The sequence below is a fragment of the Miniopterus natalensis genome, chromosome 1, assembly GCF_054644295.1.
Source record: "Miniopterus natalensis isolate mMinNat1 chromosome 1, mMinNat1.hap1, whole genome shotgun sequence".
Lineage (NCBI taxonomy): Eukaryota > Metazoa > Chordata > Mammalia > Chiroptera > Miniopteridae > Miniopterus > Miniopterus natalensis.
Genome location: NC_142081.1, coordinates 32289767 through 32312152, shown reverse-complemented (window position 1 = coordinate 32312152; position 22386 = coordinate 32289767). Strand labels below are relative to the sequence as shown.

Here is a 22386-nt window from a genome sequence, read left to right as displayed (position 1 = left end):
TAACCCTGACAAGTCAGGATTGGAAAATAGGCTTTTGGACTCCAAAACCTGCACTCTTAACTAATATGCCTTTATTGCCTCTAGTGAAATAAAAGGCCTATGGTTGATCATTAGGGTGTTTAAACCAAGAGTTTCTTTTTCAATTGTTTATTCTAACTTCCAGAATCTCTAGATCTAGAAGGGACCGAGAGATTATTTTTATACATCTTTCTTTAAAGAGAAAGCTGTCATCTCTGGGCCTCTGGATTAATTCAAGTCCAAGAGTAAGGGGTTATGATTGGCCAGGCCAGGTTGTGGGATCAGTGCGGGGAAGGGGAGTTTCCCTTATTAACACAAAGGGAATGTGAGAAAACTGTGCTGAGCAGCTCAAAGCTACAGCTGCCCGAATCTGTGGGTTCAGCCTGTCCCAAGTTCTTCATGAACACAACAATTTGTTATTCCTCCAAGAAAGACATTATCCATCCCCACCCCGGGGGCTGCTCGGCCCAGAGAATTTGAGACTATAAATAAAGCTGGTCACCTCCATGAGACAGCCTAAGCCTTCATCTACTTTGACATATTGAATATCAACAAGGCTGAAAAGAGGGGTGAGGAAGAGGAGAGAGCTGCTGCCCCCCCTCTGACTCAGCGCATCACTCACCAGCATGACTAGGCGTCTACATCTGCCACCAGACACAAGCCTACCTGGGTTGTTCTGCAACAAGGAGCCTTCCCAACCTAGAGTGTAGGGCCTCCTGGAATCAGGGGTACAGTCCACAAAAGACGTGTCCTTTCCTGCAACCCTGTGATGGCCTTTAACATGACAGCGTTAGCTAACAATACGGAGCATGTACACTGCGCAGCATCTCGTTTAACATTCACAACCACCGTATAAGGTAAGTGCCATTACTATTAACATCCCCATTTTACAGATGAGAGCATTAAGTCTTTTTTTTAAATCCTCACCCAAGGAAATGCTGAGACAGAGAGAAAAAGAGAGACAGACAGACAGACAGACAGACATTGATGTGAGAAACATCAATCTATTACCTTCGACACGTTCCCCAATCGGGGACTGAACCTGCAACCTTTTGGGATGCATGAGATGACGTTCAGCCCCCTGAGCCACTCCAGCCAGGTGAACACTAAGTCTTACTGAAGCTGGGCTGGTAATACTGAGTCTGACTCTCAGTATCTGCTCTGCTCCCCTCTCTGTACTGCTTTGTGACCTTGGGAAACTGCCTCTGTGACTGCATCGACAGGGCGTTTCAGTTGGTTTGGGCCAGTGGGAGGGACTGGCCTGAGATGGGAAGCCAGGGGAGGGGATTCAGGCAACTCTGTTCCTTCCTCTTTTCCCCTCAGGTGATGATGGCTTTCCCCCTGAGAGTTCCTGGGCTTCACCATCCCTCACTGGTTCCTGTAACCTTCCTACACCTCTGAAAAGAATCCCTTTGTTAGTCTCTTCAGCTAAATTCTTTGAGTGCACCATCTCTTTCTTGCCAGGACCCTGACTGAGGCAGAAATTGAATTTCTTGGTCAAGTTAGCACAACTAACGATGGCGAAGATGGGATTAGGATTCTTGGCAGTCTGATTCCAGAAGCCACATTTTTAATTGCTATCTACTTGGGGTGAGGCACCAAATAAGGCCACAGACGACAGGAAAAGAGAGGCCAATAGATCCTGGGATGCTTTCAGTTCTGAAATTGCTATATCCGCTGGTTCCAGAGTTTCTAAGAAGGAAGCCTGGGACCTAAATGTGTCATCTTCATTATTAGAGATATCACAGTATATAATTGGGCTCTAATGTCCTGAAATATTCCTGCAGTTTGATATCAGATCAGTTACTTCCCTTGCTTTGTACTCCCAATTTGTCTTCTCTCACTGCCTTAGTCTAGGTTCTCCCAAGAACAGAAGCTGAAATAAAGGCTTAATTGCAACAGTTGGTTTGAAAATGTGATCTCAGGAGCCAGGAGTATAGGGTGGAAGTGTGAAGAGGAAGGAGGGAAAGGATTGTCAAGGATGAATTATCAAGTTGGCCACTGTTACGGGTGACTAGCTCCCACTCCCACCGGATTTCTGAGGCGGCTTATAAATTGCACCTCAGAACTGTCTGCCTAAGAGGAAAGCATTTATCCACCAGTCCTCACCCCACTGGTCAAGGGCGGCCCCGGAGATGTCAGCTTGCTCATACCGAGCTGGTGCCCATGGTGGGGAGTCAGGGCACGCCAGCCTCAGAGAGATGAGAGGGCCACAGCGCAGGCTGCACCTGTGCAAAGCTGATCGCACCCTGCACAGCCTGGTGACCACTGAAGTGACATGAGCAAGAGGATTCGGGGTGTTGCAGGACAGGTGGCTGAGGCAATCCATTTCTCGCACTTGTTATGCCCCCTTTAAATTTATCTTATCATAGTCCCCCTCAAGCTCGGGGACAGCCATAATCTCTGCAGAAACAGTTGCTGCTACTGCAGCTGATCCCAAGACCACGATATTCCTCATATCCCTCCTTCATCACCCATTTAGGCTTCATTTCATGCTTGGCCAGCACCTTGGCTGGTCTAGGTTTCCCGTTTGGACGGTGACCTTGAGTATCAGAATTTCAGCGCAACGAGCAGATGAGAGCCTCCTGAAACGCCACCACAGAGGCATCTCTGGCTTTCACAGCATTCATTGTGTTGACAATTGACCTAAGTCTGTCTTTTTTTTTTCCCAGAGCTTCCAAAGCAGTCTAAAACCATCCAACTCAACCCTTAAAGTTGCCACAGCGCCCATACCGTTTAAGGACCAGAGCCAGCACATGACCCAATACTCTGCCTTCTGCCTGTACCTTACCCCAACCTACCACAGATCAAAGTAACAGAGATGCTGCTGGCCGGGTATCACCACTCCACCTACCACCAGTAATAGGGTCCTTATTACCTGACCAGTGCGACTATTGCAGCCTGGGTTCCCTGAAAGCAGAGCCTGAAACCAAATCTTGCGTGCAGGAGGACCTGAGACAAGGAAGGAAGAAAGCCAAGACACCAAGGATGGGTTTTCAAGGTGCACTGCACTGGGCAGCCAGCACTCCATCCTGGGAAGCATTCTGAGGAGCCTCATGTAATGAACGTGAGAACCGGCCCCATGAGCTGCAAATGGTGGGTGCATTTATCCATCAGCTTCCATCCCCAGGGGCTAAGGCCCACCAGGTTGGCTCCCCTGCATTTCCAGGCTTACATATATGAGTGCCCAGCAAGGCCCTACAACAACCCACACCGGGACATCAGAGCAAATGCGGGCAGGAAGCAGAGGAGGGCGGTGCACGCCAGAAGTGAGGTGTTATCAAGTTGTGCCTGGTAATCAGGTGGAAGCTTGTGCAGAACCGATTGCTGCTGCAATGGTTGGAATAAAAGGTAGGATTTTTTTCTCTCTTTTATTCCAACAAAACATTACTGAGACAAATCCTATTCCACCAGCTGTACCTACTTTCATCTGCAGGCCCTTCAGAGACAAGAGGGATGAAGGGAAGTTGAATGAAAAGGGTGCAGTAGAGAAGGCCTGGGGGCAGGGAGTGAAAAGCTGTAATTCCTCTTTTTAACCATGACAGAGAAAACAGTGGACAATATACAGAACATCTGCTTATTTATCTTTAGCCAAGTGCAATCAAATATAGGAAAGATACGAGTGCCATCATAATGAATGACACACAAATACCAATTAGACTCAGAAGAATTGACCTGAACAAGCCTCTCATCGATTTAGATCACTACTGCAAGTGTATTTTCCCAATATTCTCACAGTACTACATATTACCTGCACTCATAGCTATTCAGTCTCACCGTCTAATTATAAAGGCCCGCGGTCTCTACCTGGGTGGCAAAGGCAACGAGAGGAAAGCATTCTCTAATCCCTGAGAGCGCAAGAATCTGACATGTGCCCACAGGCCCTGTTTCATGGAGCTTTTCCTTCTTTCAGCTATGTTTTCCCTCACGTCATATGGAAGCGTCTTGAGGTAACTGGGCCGTCAGACAACCAAATAGCAAATAAATCTCAGTGAGAATAATGCAGCTGGTTCACTTAAAGACAGCTTCAGCATTTTCACAAGCTATTTTTCTTTTTAAAGCAACCATGAAAAATCATAGCTCCAGGGAGATAACAAGAGAGCATGTGAATTTAAATCCTGATTTTGTGTAAAAATAAAAGTATGTGTGTGATATATCCTATACGCAGGAAAATGATTAGAAAAACATAGAGCAAAATGTTAACCATAGTTATCTCTGGGGGTGAGACTGAAGTGATGATTATTTTCTTCTTCTGTTTTTCTGCATTTCATCATCCGTACATTGTTGCCCTGGGCCCTCCAGAATCCGGCCTGTGTTGATATGGCAACCGAGGAAAACTTGCTTTATATTTTATAGGCTAAGCAAGATAAACGACTTGGTTATCATCCATGGCAACCATTAAAAAGCCACAGAAACCACTCAGCGCCGGGACATGGGACCTGTGTTGCTCCAGGCTGCAGCCAAATCCCAACCTCACCTTATAAGGACCACCAGCCTTGAGAGAAACTCCGTGGATTTGTTTTCAAGAAAAAAAGATCTTGGGGATGGGGGACCTGGATGAAGGTAGTTAAGACACAAACTACCAGTTACAAGATAAACAAGTCCTGGGGATGTAACGTACAACATGATAACTACGGTTAACACTGCTGTGTGATGTATATGAAAATTGCTGAGAGAGATCCCAGAAATTCTCATCACAAAGAAAAAAATGTTATAACTGTGTAAGGTGATGGATGTTAACTGTACTTACTGAGGTATTTAATTTACAATATATGTAAGTCAAGTCACTATGCTGGACACCTTAAACTTCTATAGAGCTGTATTTCAATTATATGTCAGTAAAACTGAAAATAAAAGATTAGAAAGCAGTTCCATAGGTATAAAGTGTAAAAAATTGGTTCTTAAGAATAATAAATGATCTCATTTTTTTAAAAGAAGAAAAGAAAAAATAGATCCTGAGCTCTGGTCCTCATGTCAATAAGAAACTCTCAGATTAATCTTTATAAATCAAGAGAGTCAACCAGGTCATAGACAGTAACCCAGGGCTCAACCAAAGTAATATAATCACCTGATGGTATTTGGAGGATTTTCCCAGATGTTTGTTTTAGTAAATTTATAGTTATTTCTTTGCAATCTACTCTTAAAAGTTACAAAGAATGACCACACACACACACACACACACACACACACACTCTGTAGAAAGTTAAAGCTGCCTACACACTTTTGTCAGACTTGTAGGTTATTTTCTCTCAGGCTGGATAAGCTGGGATCGCACAGGGTCAGACCCTCTGGAAGATGGGACACTGGACTCCATGATATACGGAGGGCTTCAAAAGTGCCGTGGCCCTGATTATCTTGAATCACTGTCTTTTCCCTCATCTCTGTACCTAACCAACCCCCAAGGCCTATTGCTCCCCTGCCCTGAACACCTCTGGAACCCATCCGCCCCCTCCACACTCACTTCTGCAGCCTTGGTCCAGGCAATGGTCCTCTCTCCTCTGCATTGCTGCACTGCCTTTGACTGGTATCTCTGACTCTACTTTAACCGTGCCATCCAGTCTTCTGAACTCAGCCCCGATCACATCTTTCTCAGCATAATACCCTTCCATGATTCCTAGTTGTCCTCAAAATGAAGTCCTAATTCCTTAGCATGACCTACAAGACCCTTCAGAATCAGCCTCAGATTTCACAGTGAATACTTTCACCAACCCCACCTCCAACCCCCTTAAAAGTTACCCCTAAGGTACCCAGCACTCCATCCATACTTAAGTGCTGAATTTTCCCTGATCTCTCACTACCAGCTTTTGCATGTGATCTTCCTGGCAGAAACATTGATCCCATTCTCCCCTTCACCCGATTAACCTCTACTCATCCTTCTGGCCACAGGTTGGATGTCACCAGCTGTGGAGAAACATCCCCGATCTTAGCAACATTAGATGTTCTTTTTCTGGGTCCCACCAAGTCCCTGTGATGAAATAGCCCATTTAATCCCTCCCCCACTAGTCCATAAGCTCTTTCTGGTTATGGACTATGTCTTGACCCCCCAGCTCCTAACACACTGCCAGACACATGACAGACATTCAGTAAATACTGATTCAGTAGGAAGTGATAACATCACAGAGCTCTCAGCTCACCAAAAGTTCAATCTCTAGCCATCCTCACTCCCTTGACACAGACCTTTGGGATTTAATCAGTTCAGTTACAGAATGATTTCAGATTTCTTCTCCTTTCCTTTATCTCTTACACAAATAAGAAAGAAAAGGAAGCTGGTCACTGGGGATTTTGTATCAAAATTCCTTTTTGCAAGAGAAAGGCCTTGAATGATCTGGTATCCAAACATCTCTCTGTGTTTGGGAGACTGTATTCAGACTTTCCTAGCTGTTTATTTGGTCTGTCTGATCATGAAAAAAGCCTGAAACTATACAAACTCCATGGCTGTGCTGCATGACATAAAAGTTTCAAATGCTGTTGGTCCACTGTGAACTAGGAAGAAACTATTGATAGGCACAGGACATTGGTTAATGAAAATGCCAATTGTCTGGCCTGACACCAGGGTGAGTCTTTTAAGGCCAGAACAAATGCCCTCTCCACCTTCGAGATAATAAAACATTTTTTCTGCTTGCACTCTCTTCCCACACCTAGGAATTCTGGAAGAAAAAAAGGATCTTTCCCCCTGCAGTTCATTGGCCCACCCTTTCTCCTCAGTTCCTCCATCCTGGTCCCCCAAAGGGTTACACCTCTCGGCAAATCAGTCTTGAGCTCCAGACCCGGAGACTGCAATCTTAGGGTGAGGATTTACATTACAAATTATTAATGGTTATCATTTGTATTACTGCTCCTGTTGCCTTTTGAGGAAGGAAAGTAGATCTTTGGTTTACTACATGGAAGATTTAAGAGGGATTTTTAGCCCTGCCAGGTGTGGTTCAGAGGTTGAGCATCGACCTAGGATCCTAGGCGATTGGGGTTCGATTCCCGGTCAGGGCACATGCCCGGGTTGCAGGCTCGATCCCCAGTTGGGGGCGTGCAGGAGGCAGCTGATCAATGACTCTCTCATCATTGATGTTTCTCTCTCTCTCTCTCTCCCTCTCCATTCCTCTCTCTGAAATCAATAAAGAAACATTTATTTTTTTTAAAAAAAGAGGTATTTTTACCCAAAATTATTTTGTGTTTTTAAGCAAACTAGAAAAAGGGAGCATATATAATTTGTTTTTGTACTTTCGCTGCTGTTTCCTGGGGGGAATTTTTCCTTCCTTCCTTCTTTCCTTGCTTTCTCTCTTTTATCCTACATACACTTAGTAGAAATTTGGGCTAATGGACAGGGAGTTGGATATATCTATTACCCAATACAGGGTAATCCCAGTGCATTTTTAGCCAACAGTGGCTTACAAAATTGCTGATTATTTTTTCTGCATTTAGTACTTAAGCCACAGCCAAAGTTGCTAATCATCAAAGCAAATAGTTAGATGTCTCTCCTCAGTCCATCCCCAGTTTATCAGACTAATAGCTTCCTACCAAAGAGGAGGTGTGTGTCTTTTGTGCAGGGGTGCCAAACATACAAATAAGGGCACTCTTATTTTGTTTTCAAATTATTTCCTATTCTTAAAAATACATATTGTCATTTAAACTCTGCATGATTAAAAAGGACATTTAACTGAGCTTAAGCTCATTTAAAGTAACCGGGCTCCTTTCACTTCCCCATCTTTCTTGGACTTCAATCCCCTCCCACCCATGTTCACTCTGCCTAGTGTAGGTAATTTTCTTTGACGAAGAGGCTGGACACGAGTAGACTTTTGTCGCTTCGGGGTCCCCTCCCCGGCTAATGGTCTACCTCATCTGCATTCTTTCTCACTTTCTCTATTGCTTTTCCAAGCGCATTCCATTCCCAACTTTGGCCTCCTCTGGTACTTTCTAATATTTGGTGCCATTTTCACATCTGTCTTGTATTATGACTTTTCTTCCATCTTCTATTCACCTCTCTTCCCTTGTAACCAGACCTTCACATGCCCTAAAAAGTAGAGGGTTTTTTCTTCATTGGTAATCCTGCCTCTTTCAGATCTTCCTGTAGTCATATCAAAGACCATCTTGCCAAATGGCCGAGTGATTAAACCTCGTGTCAAGTAACACAGGAGTGGGCAAGAGCAGGTTTACAATCGTTCATGTTCATTATTGTATTATTTCCCACACGAATCACTGTAAAGCTACTTTTGCCCCACCCTGTACAATTAGTCTCCAAAAGCTGATGTCTTTTGGCAACTGGTAGGAACCCTGACTATCCGTATCCACAGAAATCTCGACGCTCCTGGGTGATCTGACGTTTCTCCCCCAGGCCGTGGGTATGATTCCAGATGGGGGTTTTGTTCGTACCTGCGCAGGAAGAAGCTATGTGTGGGCACACGGAGAACCGCAGTGGGCATTCAGAATACTCTGTACCACTCGATATTAGTTTCTGATATCTCTATAAGGCTTGACTCTTAAGTCTTAGCTTTAAAAAAAATGAAATAATCAGCTTTGATTGGCCATGCTAAAACTACTTTAAATGTTTTAAAACCATGCCTTAAAAATGTCCCCACACCACTTTGACTATGTAAGAGGCTCGGGTACTTTAAGAAAATGTTTCTGGAAGACCAGCTCTGAGGCCGCGTGTGAGCTGAAGCCAAAGCTAAGCCATTACTAAGGGAATCCATGTCCCTGGGATACTAATTAACTCCAAATATCGCATATAAATTAAGCTAGCGGCTATAGAGAGAAGCAGCTTGTGGGAGAGGAAAAACTAAAGAGGTTTAAAAGAAAGTACTGTCTTCTAATTGGAGAAAAAAAGACATCAGGGGCATAGGAGGAACCCTTTTCTCTCTGTCCCAGCATTCTACTCTTTTCTAGAAGCTTCCATCCCTTTTCCTTTGTCTTCCTGTCCCCACTATGACAGGTGTAATTTTTCGGATAGCCCTCTAGTGAAAGGGCCTCTGCCTGCAGGAGCCCGCTCTCCCTTCTCTCTGGAATACGGAATTTCTCTGGGCCGATGCCCTGCTAGCTGTGCACTCAACCTTGCCCGGGCATGAGCATGCCCAGCGTCTCCCCAGAGAGTCTGATTCGCTGGGTCCGGGGCAGAGCCTTGGAATCTGTATGTTTAACAAGTGTCCTGGGTGATCCTTATGAGTTTGGGAAACACCGCCTCCCCCTCTGAGAATGACAGTCCCCGTCCCTGCAGTGGGACCCTGCTGTCCTGATGGAGTAATTCAGTTCAGAGGGCAAGGTGGCAGCAATGGAAGCTGCAGCTATCACCCCCCCCCCCTTTTCCAGACAGCTCTGTTTGTTTCACTGTTAAATGTTTTAAGCTTAGTTATTAGAATAAAGAGCTGACTCTGTATTTTTAATGTGCAAATAGAAGCATATGGATCATTTATCTTAGGTAAACCCATCAGTGCCTGATCTGCTACTTTTAATCTGGACTAGGTTGGCCCGCACCCCCTCTGGTGGCAGCACCCTATCCCCGGGTAGTATTACGAACACGACAACCTCTTCTGATGCTCTTACATCATCTAAACCACCCATTGAAAATTACTGTCCCAAAGCCACTGGAGCAAAGAAAATGGTCAAAATGAACCTACCAGTTGAACTATCCACAGAATCTTCTAGTCAACCCAGATGTTTACAAAGGTTTGTAGAAAAAAAAAAAAAATCTGTGGTCTAAGTAAACTCTTTTTCTTTAAACTGTCACCTGTTCCAAAAAGGACTGCAGAGACATTTCTGCTCAGGCCTAAATGCACATGCATGTCATCCCCATAGCCCTCTGGAAAAAATGAAAATATATTACTTGTGACTTTATTATACTATAGTTCGAGGTTCAACCTATTAGCCACGGTCTATTTAAGACTGAAGAGTAGTAGCTCAGGGCATTAATGTCACCCAGGTGTTGCTCAATGAAGTGGCCTATTGTGTGTCCCCTATAAACAGCTTGTCAAGAATGAAAGACAGTAATGTCACATCATGCTTGCCTCCTCCTAAATTTGGGAGTACTTACAGCAAAGGGCTGCTCTTAGAAAAGGAAAACATACCTTATGCAGTATCAAGATGTCTCTACTCAAAATTACAAATTACTTATGAGTGTCACGATGCTGGATTCTATTTTTAAAACTGACCTTGAGCTGATTTATCAACTGCTAACTTCTACTTGACTGTACAGAGCTCTTCATTTCTCTTGATCAATTTCACACATTTGCTTACATCTTTTAGCAAAAATGGATTCAAATTACTTGATGAAAACAACCTCATAAACCACCTATCATTCAAGAATGGATTCTGGAAATATCTCTCTATTAATTCCACAGAGGTGATACTTAAATTTATGTGATTGTAAAGGAAATTGCTGAGGTAGGAGAGGAGAGAATGTGTGTGAGTAGGAGAGAAATTAGTAAGCCATTGTTCATTTAGCAAAGGCAGATGCTGGTATGAAATGTTCCTGTCTAAGCAGCTATTTCCTTAGAACCTTGGTTTTAAGGAAGGACTCTAAAGGTCACTGCTTCCCCCCAAGTATGTGGAAACAGCGCTGAACTGACCAAGTGGGTTCCAGTTCTGATTCTTCCTGGGTGAAACTGCATAATCATTTCCTTTCTCTGCTTCAGTTCTGTCTTCAGTTGAAGGGGAGATTAAAACCATATACCGCACAGCTACTGTGTGAGGTAGGACATAACTGCACAACTTGCCTTATATAGAGAAGAACAGGCTCTAGTAAACGTGAACAAGTCCACCAGAGTGTAAAGCACTACAGTGTTGTTAGTAACCTTTATTCTTCCATGGAAATGAACCTGCTCTTTACCCAAACACTCAACTTACTGAAAGTCCCAAATACCCATATTCAAAAGATAAGGCAAGAAATTCCATTCCAAGGGGAGTAAGAAATTACCTGACACAGTCCAACATCCCTGAAGTGGGGTGCTCTGGGAGAGGCTGGTTTTTCATAAGCTTCGTTGTGTACCAGAGCTCTGGCCATTGAGCCTGCTTCTACCAGAAAAGGTCCCGTTTTCCTAATAATACTAAAGAAAGACCAATGGCAGCCCAACCCTTTCATGACCAAGACCACAGGTATAGAAAAGCAACGCTCTGAATAACTCAGAATAGTGGTCGTGCAGGCACAGAGCCAAACGGTAGAGAGAAGTGCTCTGGAAGCTTACCTCCCTCCTGTTCTTCCTGATTTTCTCATTTCTTTTTGATAAAGTCCGACAGCACACAAAAAGGACATTTCACATCTCTTAATGATAAACGTGTAAGAATCTATTGACAGGTCTGTTGGACTCAGTTACACTACTTAAGAAAGCAAGCGTACACTAAGACTGAGAGTCAATTTAATGTATATTTCTGGTGCATTTTTTTCCTTGCCAAGAATAAGAATAAACCAGAAAAATAATAAAACTGAAATACATAATGCAAGATACATACAAATCTACATATAATCCTCACGATTTTCTTGACGAAAAAGACTTCATTCCAAGTTGCTGCTAGTTTTGATGATGCAAATGTGTTATGTACCACGGCCCACAAGCCTACGGTTTCAAGTAGGTAGAGAACAGTCATTACAAGTTATTCTTTGTTCAGATTTCTATTTCTGAGTAAAGCATGCCTTGGTAGCAATAATTGTTATGCTTAGTGGAGGTAACCCAAAAAAAGGAAAAGAGGCTGTGGAAAAATACAAAATATTTACTCTACCTAACCTAGCAACTCCTACTGAACAACATGTACCCTGCATATTTATGAGGTGCAGCCTGTGGTTGTGGAAAATTCACTACAGAATTAAAACCAACAACTGCATATTACATTTAGTATACAGCATGCCTTCTGCTCAGTGCAAGAAAAATCTACTACCCGGCAGGTAATGAGACTGGTGGCCTGACAGTGGCAATGTGGCAGAATGTTCTTTTTTTTCGCCCTCAAATAAAAAATAAAATAATAGCATGGTTGACTGTCTCAATTAAATTCCAGTCCAATTCAAAACTCATCTTCAGAGCTGTCAGCTAAGAGCATTACTCGGTCTTGCATGCTGTTGAATTCTCTCTGCTAGAGAAAGAAAACAGAAAAGCATTAAAACTCTTGCTACAGAGCAAAGCCGAGGGACAGGCCCCCTTGGAAAGGCACACTAATGAATGAATGAAGCCAAGGCATCATTAAGCCTTGTGTGCTTTAAAAAGCAAATTAAAAAAGCAAAGGATGTTCTGAAACTGATGAGGTTTGGCTGTCGTCGGTTCCATACCTTTCTTTTGTGCCTTTTGAAGCCATTTCTCCTCCTGCGGTTCATCACCTTAATGCTGTAGAGCGCTCCCAAGATGAACAGGGCTCCCGCTATGCCCACCCCCACAGGCACCAGCATCCCAGACATGTAGCCGGCCTGCGGAGAAAAAGAAACCCGCATTAGGCCTCTCCCCGGACCCCTGCCCTGGGGTCCTCATTTCTGCTGGGTGGCAGCAGGTTTTTAGACACTGTGAATCCTCCCGTCTGTTTCATTATAAAATGCAATAGCATCTAGAATAAATGCTATCTGGGGGGAGAAGGCAAAGAGAGAGAGAGGCATGATGACTCTTTTGGGATATTTCCAATACTTGGAAGTATTACCGTAAATCAGCCAGACCTAGTGGCACCTCCAGGCACCTGATTATGCACATTTGTCAACATCAGGTTTGGGTGGCAGAAATATAATTTGTATTAAAGATGGATGAAGTGAGCTTCACAGGATGCCAGGACTATTAAAACGCTATCAATTGGAAATGTCAGCCTGAGTGGAGCTCTGGGGCAAGGTGGGGAGGGGGCGGGGGGAAGCGCCCTCTGGAGTGCTGTGTCCCTTCGAGGGCACGAGGACAGCCCTGACACTGGGGGTCTGCTCTCTCACGGTCCTAGCGGCATTGCAGTAGAAAGGAGAGAGGCGTGTGCTTGCGAGTGAGTGAGAGGCGAGGGCTCTGGAAACAGCAGGGAGAAGGACCCGCAAGGAAAGGGGAAGGGTGTCAGGTGTTGGAGCACAGGCGGGAAACGGGTGTGTGCACATGCAGAGGATGGACAGACTTCCATGAAAGGGATCATCTGCCCAGGGCGTAAGGCCAAAGCTGGGGGCTGGGATGGAATCCTGTGTGTCCCCAACCACAAAGAAGGGAAATGGCAGAGAAGGGCCTGAAGATCACCACCAACCCTGGCCAGTGTGGCTCACTGGTTAGAGTGTCGGCCCACGCACTAAAGGGTCTCGGGTTCGATTCTGATCAAGGGCACGTACCTGGGTTGCAGGTTCGATCCCTGGTCCTGGCCAGGGCGCATACAGGAGGCAACCAATCAACGTGTCTCTCTCATATAGATGTTTCTCTCTCTCTTTCTCTCTTACCCTCTCCCACTCTCTCTAAAAAAAATAAATAATCAATGGAAAAATTATCCTCAGGTGAGGATTAACAACAACAGAAACCACTGCCAATGACATTGGTACCTCCAAAAGAGCCTGGAGGTATCAAACCCATCCGGTCTCCAATGACCCCAAGGCGTCACTATGGATACCTTGACCCTAAGAAAGCAACGTGATCTCTACACACCCTTAGGCTTGGGTAAGTAGCTTCGGACCTACCCAAGCTCAGGGTAAGGGCATCACACTGAGGGTGCTCCCTGCATCTTGGCCAATAAGACACCTACGGGCTAGAGGAGTGCCCCTAAATAGAGCCCTTTCATGGGGGAACATGACACTGGTCTGCTTTCCAAGAAGGCCCTCTCTAGAAGCCTACGCAGACAAAATACATAAACAATTAAAATTTTAAGCGGTAATAAGTACTTCAGATAGGCATTATTTTAAGGGGGAAATATGAGTCCATTTATTTGACTATTTCTCAAATTTCTAATATAATACAATTTCCAATATCTTTCAGAATGAGCCAAGAACAGAGAGAGACAGAGAATAAAAGTTTTCTGAAACGTGCTGAAATATGCAGTCTGTGATGTTTTCCCAACATTTTTAGAAGTAAATGAAAGGAATAGACAAGACTTCACAAAAGTGTACCCTCTTCTGCACAGCTGGCTCACTCACTGGCCCTGCTTCCCACAGCCTTGAGTTAGAGCAGACTATAACAATGTTCCCATCGATGTGAGAACAACAGCACTGTTCACCAGCATGCTAAGTGTTTTCTCCTATAGAAACAAAGCCCAGTCATTTTTCAACAAATCATTATGCTTTACATGGACCCAAGCTTTTCCTAAAGTTCTTCTAGATCTACTTAAGGCTTACAAAACTTTGTAATTTTCCATGCAGGAAAACACTGAACAATAGCAAGATTTGGGGACTGTCACCACAACTATGAATAATTTTAAAAAGATCACCATTCCCAGTGCACGGAAACATGTACATGTTGAAATATGATCAACTTTAAGCGCAAGAGACTGGACTTTGCAGAGCTGTACATTCAAAGCATGATGTCTGAGCTTTTCCAAGTTCAGCTTGATCAACTTCTTTGCCTGGGTTTCCTTATGCTATGTAACTTAACCCCACACCAGTAACAGGAATATCACGACGTATGTTACTCTTGCCATATTTCTTAGTTACATATTTAGACTTCTTGTTTCTAGAGCTTTAACTTACGTAGGCTTCACAAAAATTCAGTTAATATCTCTCTCTTCCCCCTCTTCTCTTTTGTCTCCTCTTGTGTACACATGCGTGTTTCTATTAGTCTGTTTGTCTCTCTGTCTGTATGGCATCTGCTTGTGCTTTGAAATTACAAATAAATTACAAGATAGGAACAAAGGAACCTATCCTCTTCCAATATAATTTAACCATTCCTCTTTCAAAACTGACTAACTGAAAATAAGCTCTCCTTTTAGAACTGTCCATGACTTGTTTCCTGCAGAAATGAAGACAGAGAAGAAGCATGTACATATTTTGTAAGTTATAAATTCTGCCTAGTACCTTTTCTCTGTTCAAAATTATTGTTTGTATATGTGCCTCCACATGTGACACCCTGAGGACACAACCTCACTATGTATATTCCAGCTGAGAATGAGCAGCTTGAATCTAATCATGAGGAAACAACCAAAAACCCTAAAATGAAGGATATTCTATTTAAAAAAAAAAAGACAATTCTTTTTCTTTAAATTTTTAAAAAATTCTTACTTTTTTAAATTTATTTTTATTGCTTTCAGAGGGAGAAGGGGGGAGAGAAAGAAACATCGATTTGCAGTTCCACTCATCCATGCATTCATTGGTTGCTCATTGTATGTGCCCTCACCTGGGATCAAACCTGCAACCCTGGGGCATCAGGATGATACTCCAACCAACTGAGCTACCCAGCCAGGGCAAAAAGGACTATATTCTTAAGACATGTCAGTGCCACGAAAGATAAAATATGGCTATAAAAAATGTTTTAGCCCGGTCGGGCATGGCTCAGAGGTTGAGCATTGACCTAGGATCCAGGAGATCGCGGTTCAGTTCCCGGTCAGGGCACTTGCCCATGTTGCGGGCTCAGTCTCCAGTCAGGGGCGTGCAGGAGGCAGCCAATCAATGACTCTCTCATTGATGTTTCTATCTCTCCCTTCATCTCCCTTCCTCTCTCTGAAATCAATAAAGATATATATATTTTTTAAATGTTTCAAATTAAAGAAAACTAAAGAATCATGACAACTAAATGTATTACATGACCCTAGACTAGATCCTGTCCTGAAGGAGAAAACTTTTCATAGGGAACATTTTGTATTTATTAAAGAAACTGAAATATGGATGCCAGATTAGATAAAAGTACTTCATTGATGTTAAATGCACTCAAGCTGAGAGCTGTACTATGTTGGCTAACAGATGTTCCTATTTGTAGGAAATACACACAGAAATATTCAAGATAAAAGCACCATGGTGTATGCACGTTTTCCTCAAATGGTTCAAAATGGGGAGACAGGACCAGCAAATGATAAAACAAATGAGGTAAAATGTTAAAAACAAGCGCATTCAGGTAAAAAATATAGGGGCATCCTTTGTAATAGTCTTGTTCTTGTATCTTTTCTGTAAGTTTGAAATTGGTGGGAGTCTCAACTATTTTTCTTCCGATTTTTAAAAAGTAAAGGCATAGTTGAAACAGTTACCACAAAAGAAAATTAATAGAGGGCTAGAAAACTTCAAAATAGTCCAGAAAACTAAAGTCCATACATAAAATTATTTCTCCTGGTGAAAAGGAGGAAGGGAAGGTTCCAGGCCTTCGAGACAAGAAGGAAGTGTCCACAGCAATAAAACATACAGTTTTTCTCTAAATCTGCACAGATTTTTAATGGAGTAGCAAAGCTATATATGCATACAGATAAGCAATTTTACAATATTCAACTTGAAAACAGGCTACAAGCCAAAATTTGTTTTAAGTCTATTTTTGTCCATTCTTGTAACCCAGAATATTCTCTATAGAAACAATGACATATGGATTCCTAAATTAAACTACCAAAGCCTGTTCACTTCTCATTGCATCCTATTTTTCCCTGAAAAATAACAAGAAGCGCTACCTATTAAATATATCCAGCTCTAAGCTTGTGAACGTTTCTTCTCCCAAAATCTTGTGCAGCCCATCGGATCAGACCTCTCCAGGCAACTGGAAGACCCTGTGTTACGGATACCAAAATGGCCTCTACTAACCTCAAAAGGCTTATAATATTTCAACATCCCTTCTAATATTCATAAACACTGTCTCATTCTCAAAAACCATATTTGCTAAATTCTCCTGAAAAGCAGAAAAATAATAGTGAGGAGAATTAACATAATTTATAATGGTAACCACAATTAGATCTTTTCTTTCATTCTTTAACATTGAGCTGTAGCAAAATAAATATTAACCATTCAAATATGGATAAAAATTGAGCCCAAGTAATAAAAAATACCATCAACAGAAGCTTATTCAAAGATGGGTGAATTAGAGGTAACTCAGTATCTGGCAGTTGCAAAGATTTTCATTTAACTAAACCCCCAGTTAAATCTGAGCTGGGCTTTAGTAATGGGATCTGACACAGGCTACAGCAAGGAATTCAAGGTGCCATCAGTATTTTCATGAGTAATTCCAATTTAAAATTACTAAGTAACTAAAAATGAAAACTTGGACAGTGTTGAAAATCAAAAGAAAATGAAAAATATAAACCTGGGATGAAGTTAATATTGTCAATCACAAAGTAGATGGCAGAATTAAAGCAGGAGAGGGAAATATTTTTCTATAGTTGGCCCTTCCAGACAGGTCAGCTCATTATCACTTAGTAAGCAGTGATGGACTACATAAAACTGGGGCTAAAGAGAGTGCTCAGCTCTTCAGGTGTTTTTCCCACCCCTGCCCCACTACAGTTTAAGGGTGCCCATTCCATCTCAAACTTTTATTCTTAAATCAAGTCTGCCCAGGGTCAGAAGAATCAATGCCTTTCAAAATCCAAGGTATTTATTTCTTCCTCATACAGGAAGACCAGGCTTAAAAGAGCCTTGCAATGGAACAAGAAATGCCCAATAGAATGGGATTACCATCCTGAAATTCCCTAGAAGGAGCTCCACTTTGATATGTCAAGGGTATTATTGAGTTGAGCATACTTCTTGTATAATACTTACTCTTTAGAGCGCCATTCATTCTCATGGCAACGTTTGATGTGCTCAGTGATCAGGGGTTGCCTTAAGAATGAATGGTGCTCCAAAGAGTGTTATCCAAAAAGAAACTTAGAGGGCAGACCTTTCTTGCTGGACCCTGAATCTTTGCATAGACTACCGGAATCAGAGTGATGAGATAAAGTTCCATTACTCTGAAGATTTTGTACCTGCAAAGGCAAGTCCTCTAAGGAAAATCGGAAGAAACTACTTCTCTCACCTTGTCTTTTAGTTTCTCCATCCAGCTTCTCACTAGGGAAAACAAGAGAATAAAATGTTAACAGCCATCATTTTACTCGTGTTTTATTGCATTAATTCGATAACATACTTCATGATATTAACTTGATACAATATTTTATTGTATGAACTACAGTAAAAGGGTGAACAGTAGTCACATAATGACAGAATAGCCTTGTTTTTAATTCTCATTTATTTAAAAAATGGGACAGAGAGCACAAACGTATCCCTCATATCACTGTTAGATGAGCAGAGAGTATTTTGCTAAATGTGTTTTTTATTATTATTAAATGCCTTGGGGGAGGTCTGGGGAAGGAGAGGGGAAATCACCTTTATAATATCAAGCTCCTGTCTTATCCAACATTTTCTCCTGAGCTGGATTCCCCTCTGTTCTGTTTGTAAGCTCAAGGAGAGCTCTGCACTTGAATCAAGTCAGAGCAGAGCAAGGAGGGGAAGCGGCAACGGGCAGGGCAGGTCGGCCCAGTGCTCGCTCCAAAGAGAAGCATTTGCTTTCGCATTTGAAGAAAGATTTGACCAAAGGCAAGAGAACAGGAAGCACTCCCGAAATATACATAGCTTGCGAAGTGTGCCATTCCATCACAACATGACCACTATGAAAAAATAGAAGCAACAATCAAGTAATATTTATAAAAGGCAACTGGAAAGAACTATATCAGCTATGAAGTGTTTCATAGACCATTATTACAACCATTTGGAAACGCGTGTGCCAAGGATAGAAGAAGGCATCGATCAAAATGAAAACACTAGTTAGCGTGACAGTGTAAAGGGTGGTCTGAAGTTAGCGGCAGGATTTTTCATCCTTACCTGACTTTTAAAGTTATAAAACTGAATAAAAATTCCTTTTTAAAAAGCATCAAAAAGGAGAAAACAGACAAAATACATACTCATTTTACCTTTATTATCAAACAAAAGAAATTAGTTTTTTAAAAATCCTCCAAGATTTCCTTAAATTTCTTTTCCTCTCCAGTAGCTTCAACAGATAGGAAGGCAGGACACAGACTGGACGACCCAGAAATGGCTCCCGAAAGGCACGGGCCAGAGCTTGGCACGTTTTTCTTTGAAAGAGCCAAATAGTAAATATTTTAGACTTTGCAGGCCACACACTCTCTGTCACAACTCTGCTGCTGCAGTAAGAAAGCAGCCACAGCCCAGCTGGCATGGCTCAGCTATTCAGCATCGACCTAGGATCCAGTAGATGGAGGTTTGATTCCTGGTCAGGGCACATGCCCGGATTGCTGGGTTTGATCCCCAGTAGGGGCGTGCAGGAGGCAGACAATCAATGACTCTCTCATCATTGATGTTTCTCTCTCTCTCTCCCTCTTCCTCCTCTCTCTGAAATCAATAAAGACATATTTAAAATAAAATAAAAAAGAAAGAGAGAGAGAGAGAAAGGAGGGAGGGAGGGAGGGAGGGAGGGAGGGAGGGAGGGAGGGAGGGAGGGAGGGAAGGAAGGAAGGAAGGAAGGAAGGAAGGAAGGAAGGAAGGAAGAAAGAAAGAAAGAAAGAAAGAAAGAAAGAAAGAAAGAAAGAAAGAAAGAAAGAAAGAAAGAAAGAAAGAAAGAAAGAAAGAAAGAAAGAAAGAAAGAAAGAAGCCACAGACCACACAACAGTACATAAATAAATGGGTTTGGCCATATTCCAACAAACTTTATTTATGGACCCTGACATTTGAATTTCATGTGATTTTTGTACGTCACAAGTAGTTTTCTTTTGTTTTTCCCCCCAACCATATTAAAATGTAAAAAGCATTATTTGCTAATAGTTTGCTGACCCCTGGCATAGATATGCTTTACCCAAAAGTTGGTGTCTCCATTTGCAATGTGACTTCAGCAATCACATACCTGACAGTAGTGGTAACAACAGCTAACACATGCGTAGGGCCTTACCCCCTTACAAAGTATGTTCAACTGCAAACCACAAACATGTCAGGTAAGATGATGCTCAGGAAAAAGATGAAGACACTGAGACTCAGAGAAGCTAAGAGACTTGCCCATGGTAAGCTGGGAAGTAAAGAGTCACTAGAACTCCAACCACTATCTGATTTAATAAACTACAGGAATAAGACTTCCTAACTTGCCTTTTTTTTTTTCCTTTTGGTGATACCACCACTCTTCTGCTCTCTCGGGTTGAAAACGTGGAGAAAGCTGTGGCTCCTCTATCTCCTTGAGTCCACCGCTTCTATCTCTCATGTCAAGACCTTGGCAAGACCTCGGCAAGACCTCTCTGGTTTGTCCTTCCATCATCACTCCTTCTGTCTCAACTGGGATTCAGGCAAAGATGATGGTGATCAATCAGAATAAGAGCAGAGTCATAGGAAGGTCAAAAGAAGAAAGTACAGAAACCTCAAGAATGAGGCCAAATATTAGTGATTCTAAGAGCAATTCCATGGAGAAGTGAGGTCAACCACTGATCTACTAAGTGACTTTGGAGAAATTAGTAAACCTCTTGGACCACAGTTTCCTCATATGTGAAATGAAGATGCTAATACCTGTCTTGCAAGATTGTTGTGAAGATTATAAATAGCATGAGAGAGAGAAAAAGAAAGACGGACGGTAGGAAAGCACAAGGCAGAACTCCAAACTCTGCAGCAAGATGTTAGGGAATGGGCTGGGTATCATATAAGGAGCAAAACAAGAGAGGCAGGAGCAGGAACGCAGATGCGACCACCTCCTGGAGGTGCGCTGGGGCCAGCAGACTACTTGTGGGTGCTAGGATAAGGGTGGCTCAGAGAAGGGGGAAAGAGGCACAGATCAAGCCAGGGTCAGAGGCACTGACAGGCTTTTGAACTGTAGGAAATTCATTACGAAGAGAAATGTTTTCACTTCAACTGTCCATGTCTTAGGTTTTAGAGCCAATTTCGGAGTCCTGCTTTAGATGATCCTTAAGGCAGTAATTCTCCACATCAGCACAGGATGTGCACATGTGCATATAGGTAGCTTGAAAGAGCACGTTCAGTGCATCTGGTTCTATAGTGTTTAAGAGGGAATAGCAAAAAAAGCTGAGCAAAATTTTCTTAGCTTGTGACAGGCGTGATACACCGAAGAATGTGAGAAAGTATTTGGGGAGCATGGGTCCAAAAAAGGTTCTTTAGAGTGAGCTGGCTGTGTTTCCTCATTTAAGAATACGAGACCCCTAAGGATCATACCTTGTGCTTCTCAGATGGAGAAAGAAGTCGCCAGAGTAACATAGGTGAGCTGATACACACTGCGCCCCAATCTGGGGATGCCCTCATCTTGAGAACTTGAAAAAGCCCTACTGTGTGTTCTTATATGGTCACTCTGGCCCATATCCCCCCACCCCTTCCCAAAGTGACCCTCTGTCTCCTCTCTGACAAATGCCCTCCTCTTTCACCCTCTGTGTGTGTCTCCCTCTGACTCTGTCTCTGTGCATAACACTGCAGCTTGTATCTCTCTTTTTCTCCCTTTTTTACTCTTTCTCTCAGACTCTGTGTATCTGTATGGCTCTGTGTTCTCTGTATCTGTCTTTCTCTCCCCCACCCGCCGTGTGTGTGTGTGTGTGCGTCTTTGTTAGAGAACAAACTAGGTCTTAGCCCAAGGATTTTTTCCACTAGGTCCTGTGCCAGGTTTCTCTCCATTGGGCAACAATAGTCTTAAGTGGCAGAAATCCTAGGGTGAAATTTATAACTCAGAATGAGCAATACTGAACAGATATTGAGTATGGGATCAGGGTGCGTGGTGACACTACAAAAAAGCCAAGAGGAAGGAGCAAATTCCTAGGGGGATAATAATGAGTTTTACCCTGAATATGTGGAGTTTAAAGTATTTACACAATATCCACATGGATGTGTCTGTTGGCAGCTAAAAATTTGTATATGGAGAAACTCAGGCTGAAGACCAATGTTTGGGAAATGCCTACATATTGATGGAAACTGAAGTCAAAAGAGTAGATAAGACCACCCTGTTGTATAGAGTGTATATTAGACAGGGCTGTCCAGAGAAACAGAACCAATAGATATATGAGATTTATTATAAGGAACTGGCTCATGTGTATGGAGATTGACAAGTCCCAAGATCCGTAGGGTGAGTCAGCAGGCTGGAGATCCTGGAGAGCTGATGGTATATGTAGTTCTAGTCCAAAAGCTGGAGGTTCAAGGCTCTGGAAGAACTGACATTTCAAGTTCAAAGGCAGGAGATAAAAACCCATGAGTCAGGGACACAGACAAGTGTGGTGATTAAGGGAGGGGGGGAGGTAGAGGAGAGTATAGGGAGGATAAATGGTGATGGGGGGACCATGAGTTAGGCAGAAGGAAGTCTCCCTTACTCACAGGAATGTCAGCCTTTTTGCTCTATTCAGACCTTCAACTGATTAAATGAGGCCCACCACATAGGGAGGGCAATCTGCTTTACTCAGTCTACTCATTCAAATGCTAATCTCATCCAGAAACACCTTCACAGACACACTCAGAATAATGTTTGACCAATAGTGTGAGCAGCACAAGGCCATCAAATTGATACATAAAATTAACCATCACAGAGTAAGGCTGGACAAGACCAA

General features: G+C 42.8%; 1 protein-coding gene across 4 annotated transcripts in view; it reads right to left on the bottom strand.

The window, feature by feature from the left end:
* Positions 1-11913: 11913 nt before the first annotated feature.
* The window catches only part of ARMH4 (armadillo like helical domain containing 4), a 91879-nt gene continuing 81406 nt past the window's right edge, over positions 11914-22386 (bottom strand). For 3 of the 4 annotated variants that reach the window (XM_087820224.1, XM_087820230.1, XM_016198180.2), the window contains 3 exons: positions 17835-17866; positions 12260-12394; positions 11914-12066 (listed from right to left, as the gene is read on the bottom strand). In XM_087820224.1, coding sequence (XP_087676350.1) covers positions 11998-12066; positions 12260-12394; positions 17835-17866 — 236 coding nt within the window. In that variant the 3' untranslated portion in view covers positions 11914-11997. The remainder of the gene's footprint in view (positions 12067-12259; positions 12395-17834; positions 17867-22386) is intronic. The other variant, XM_087820221.1, reaches the window with a different exon arrangement.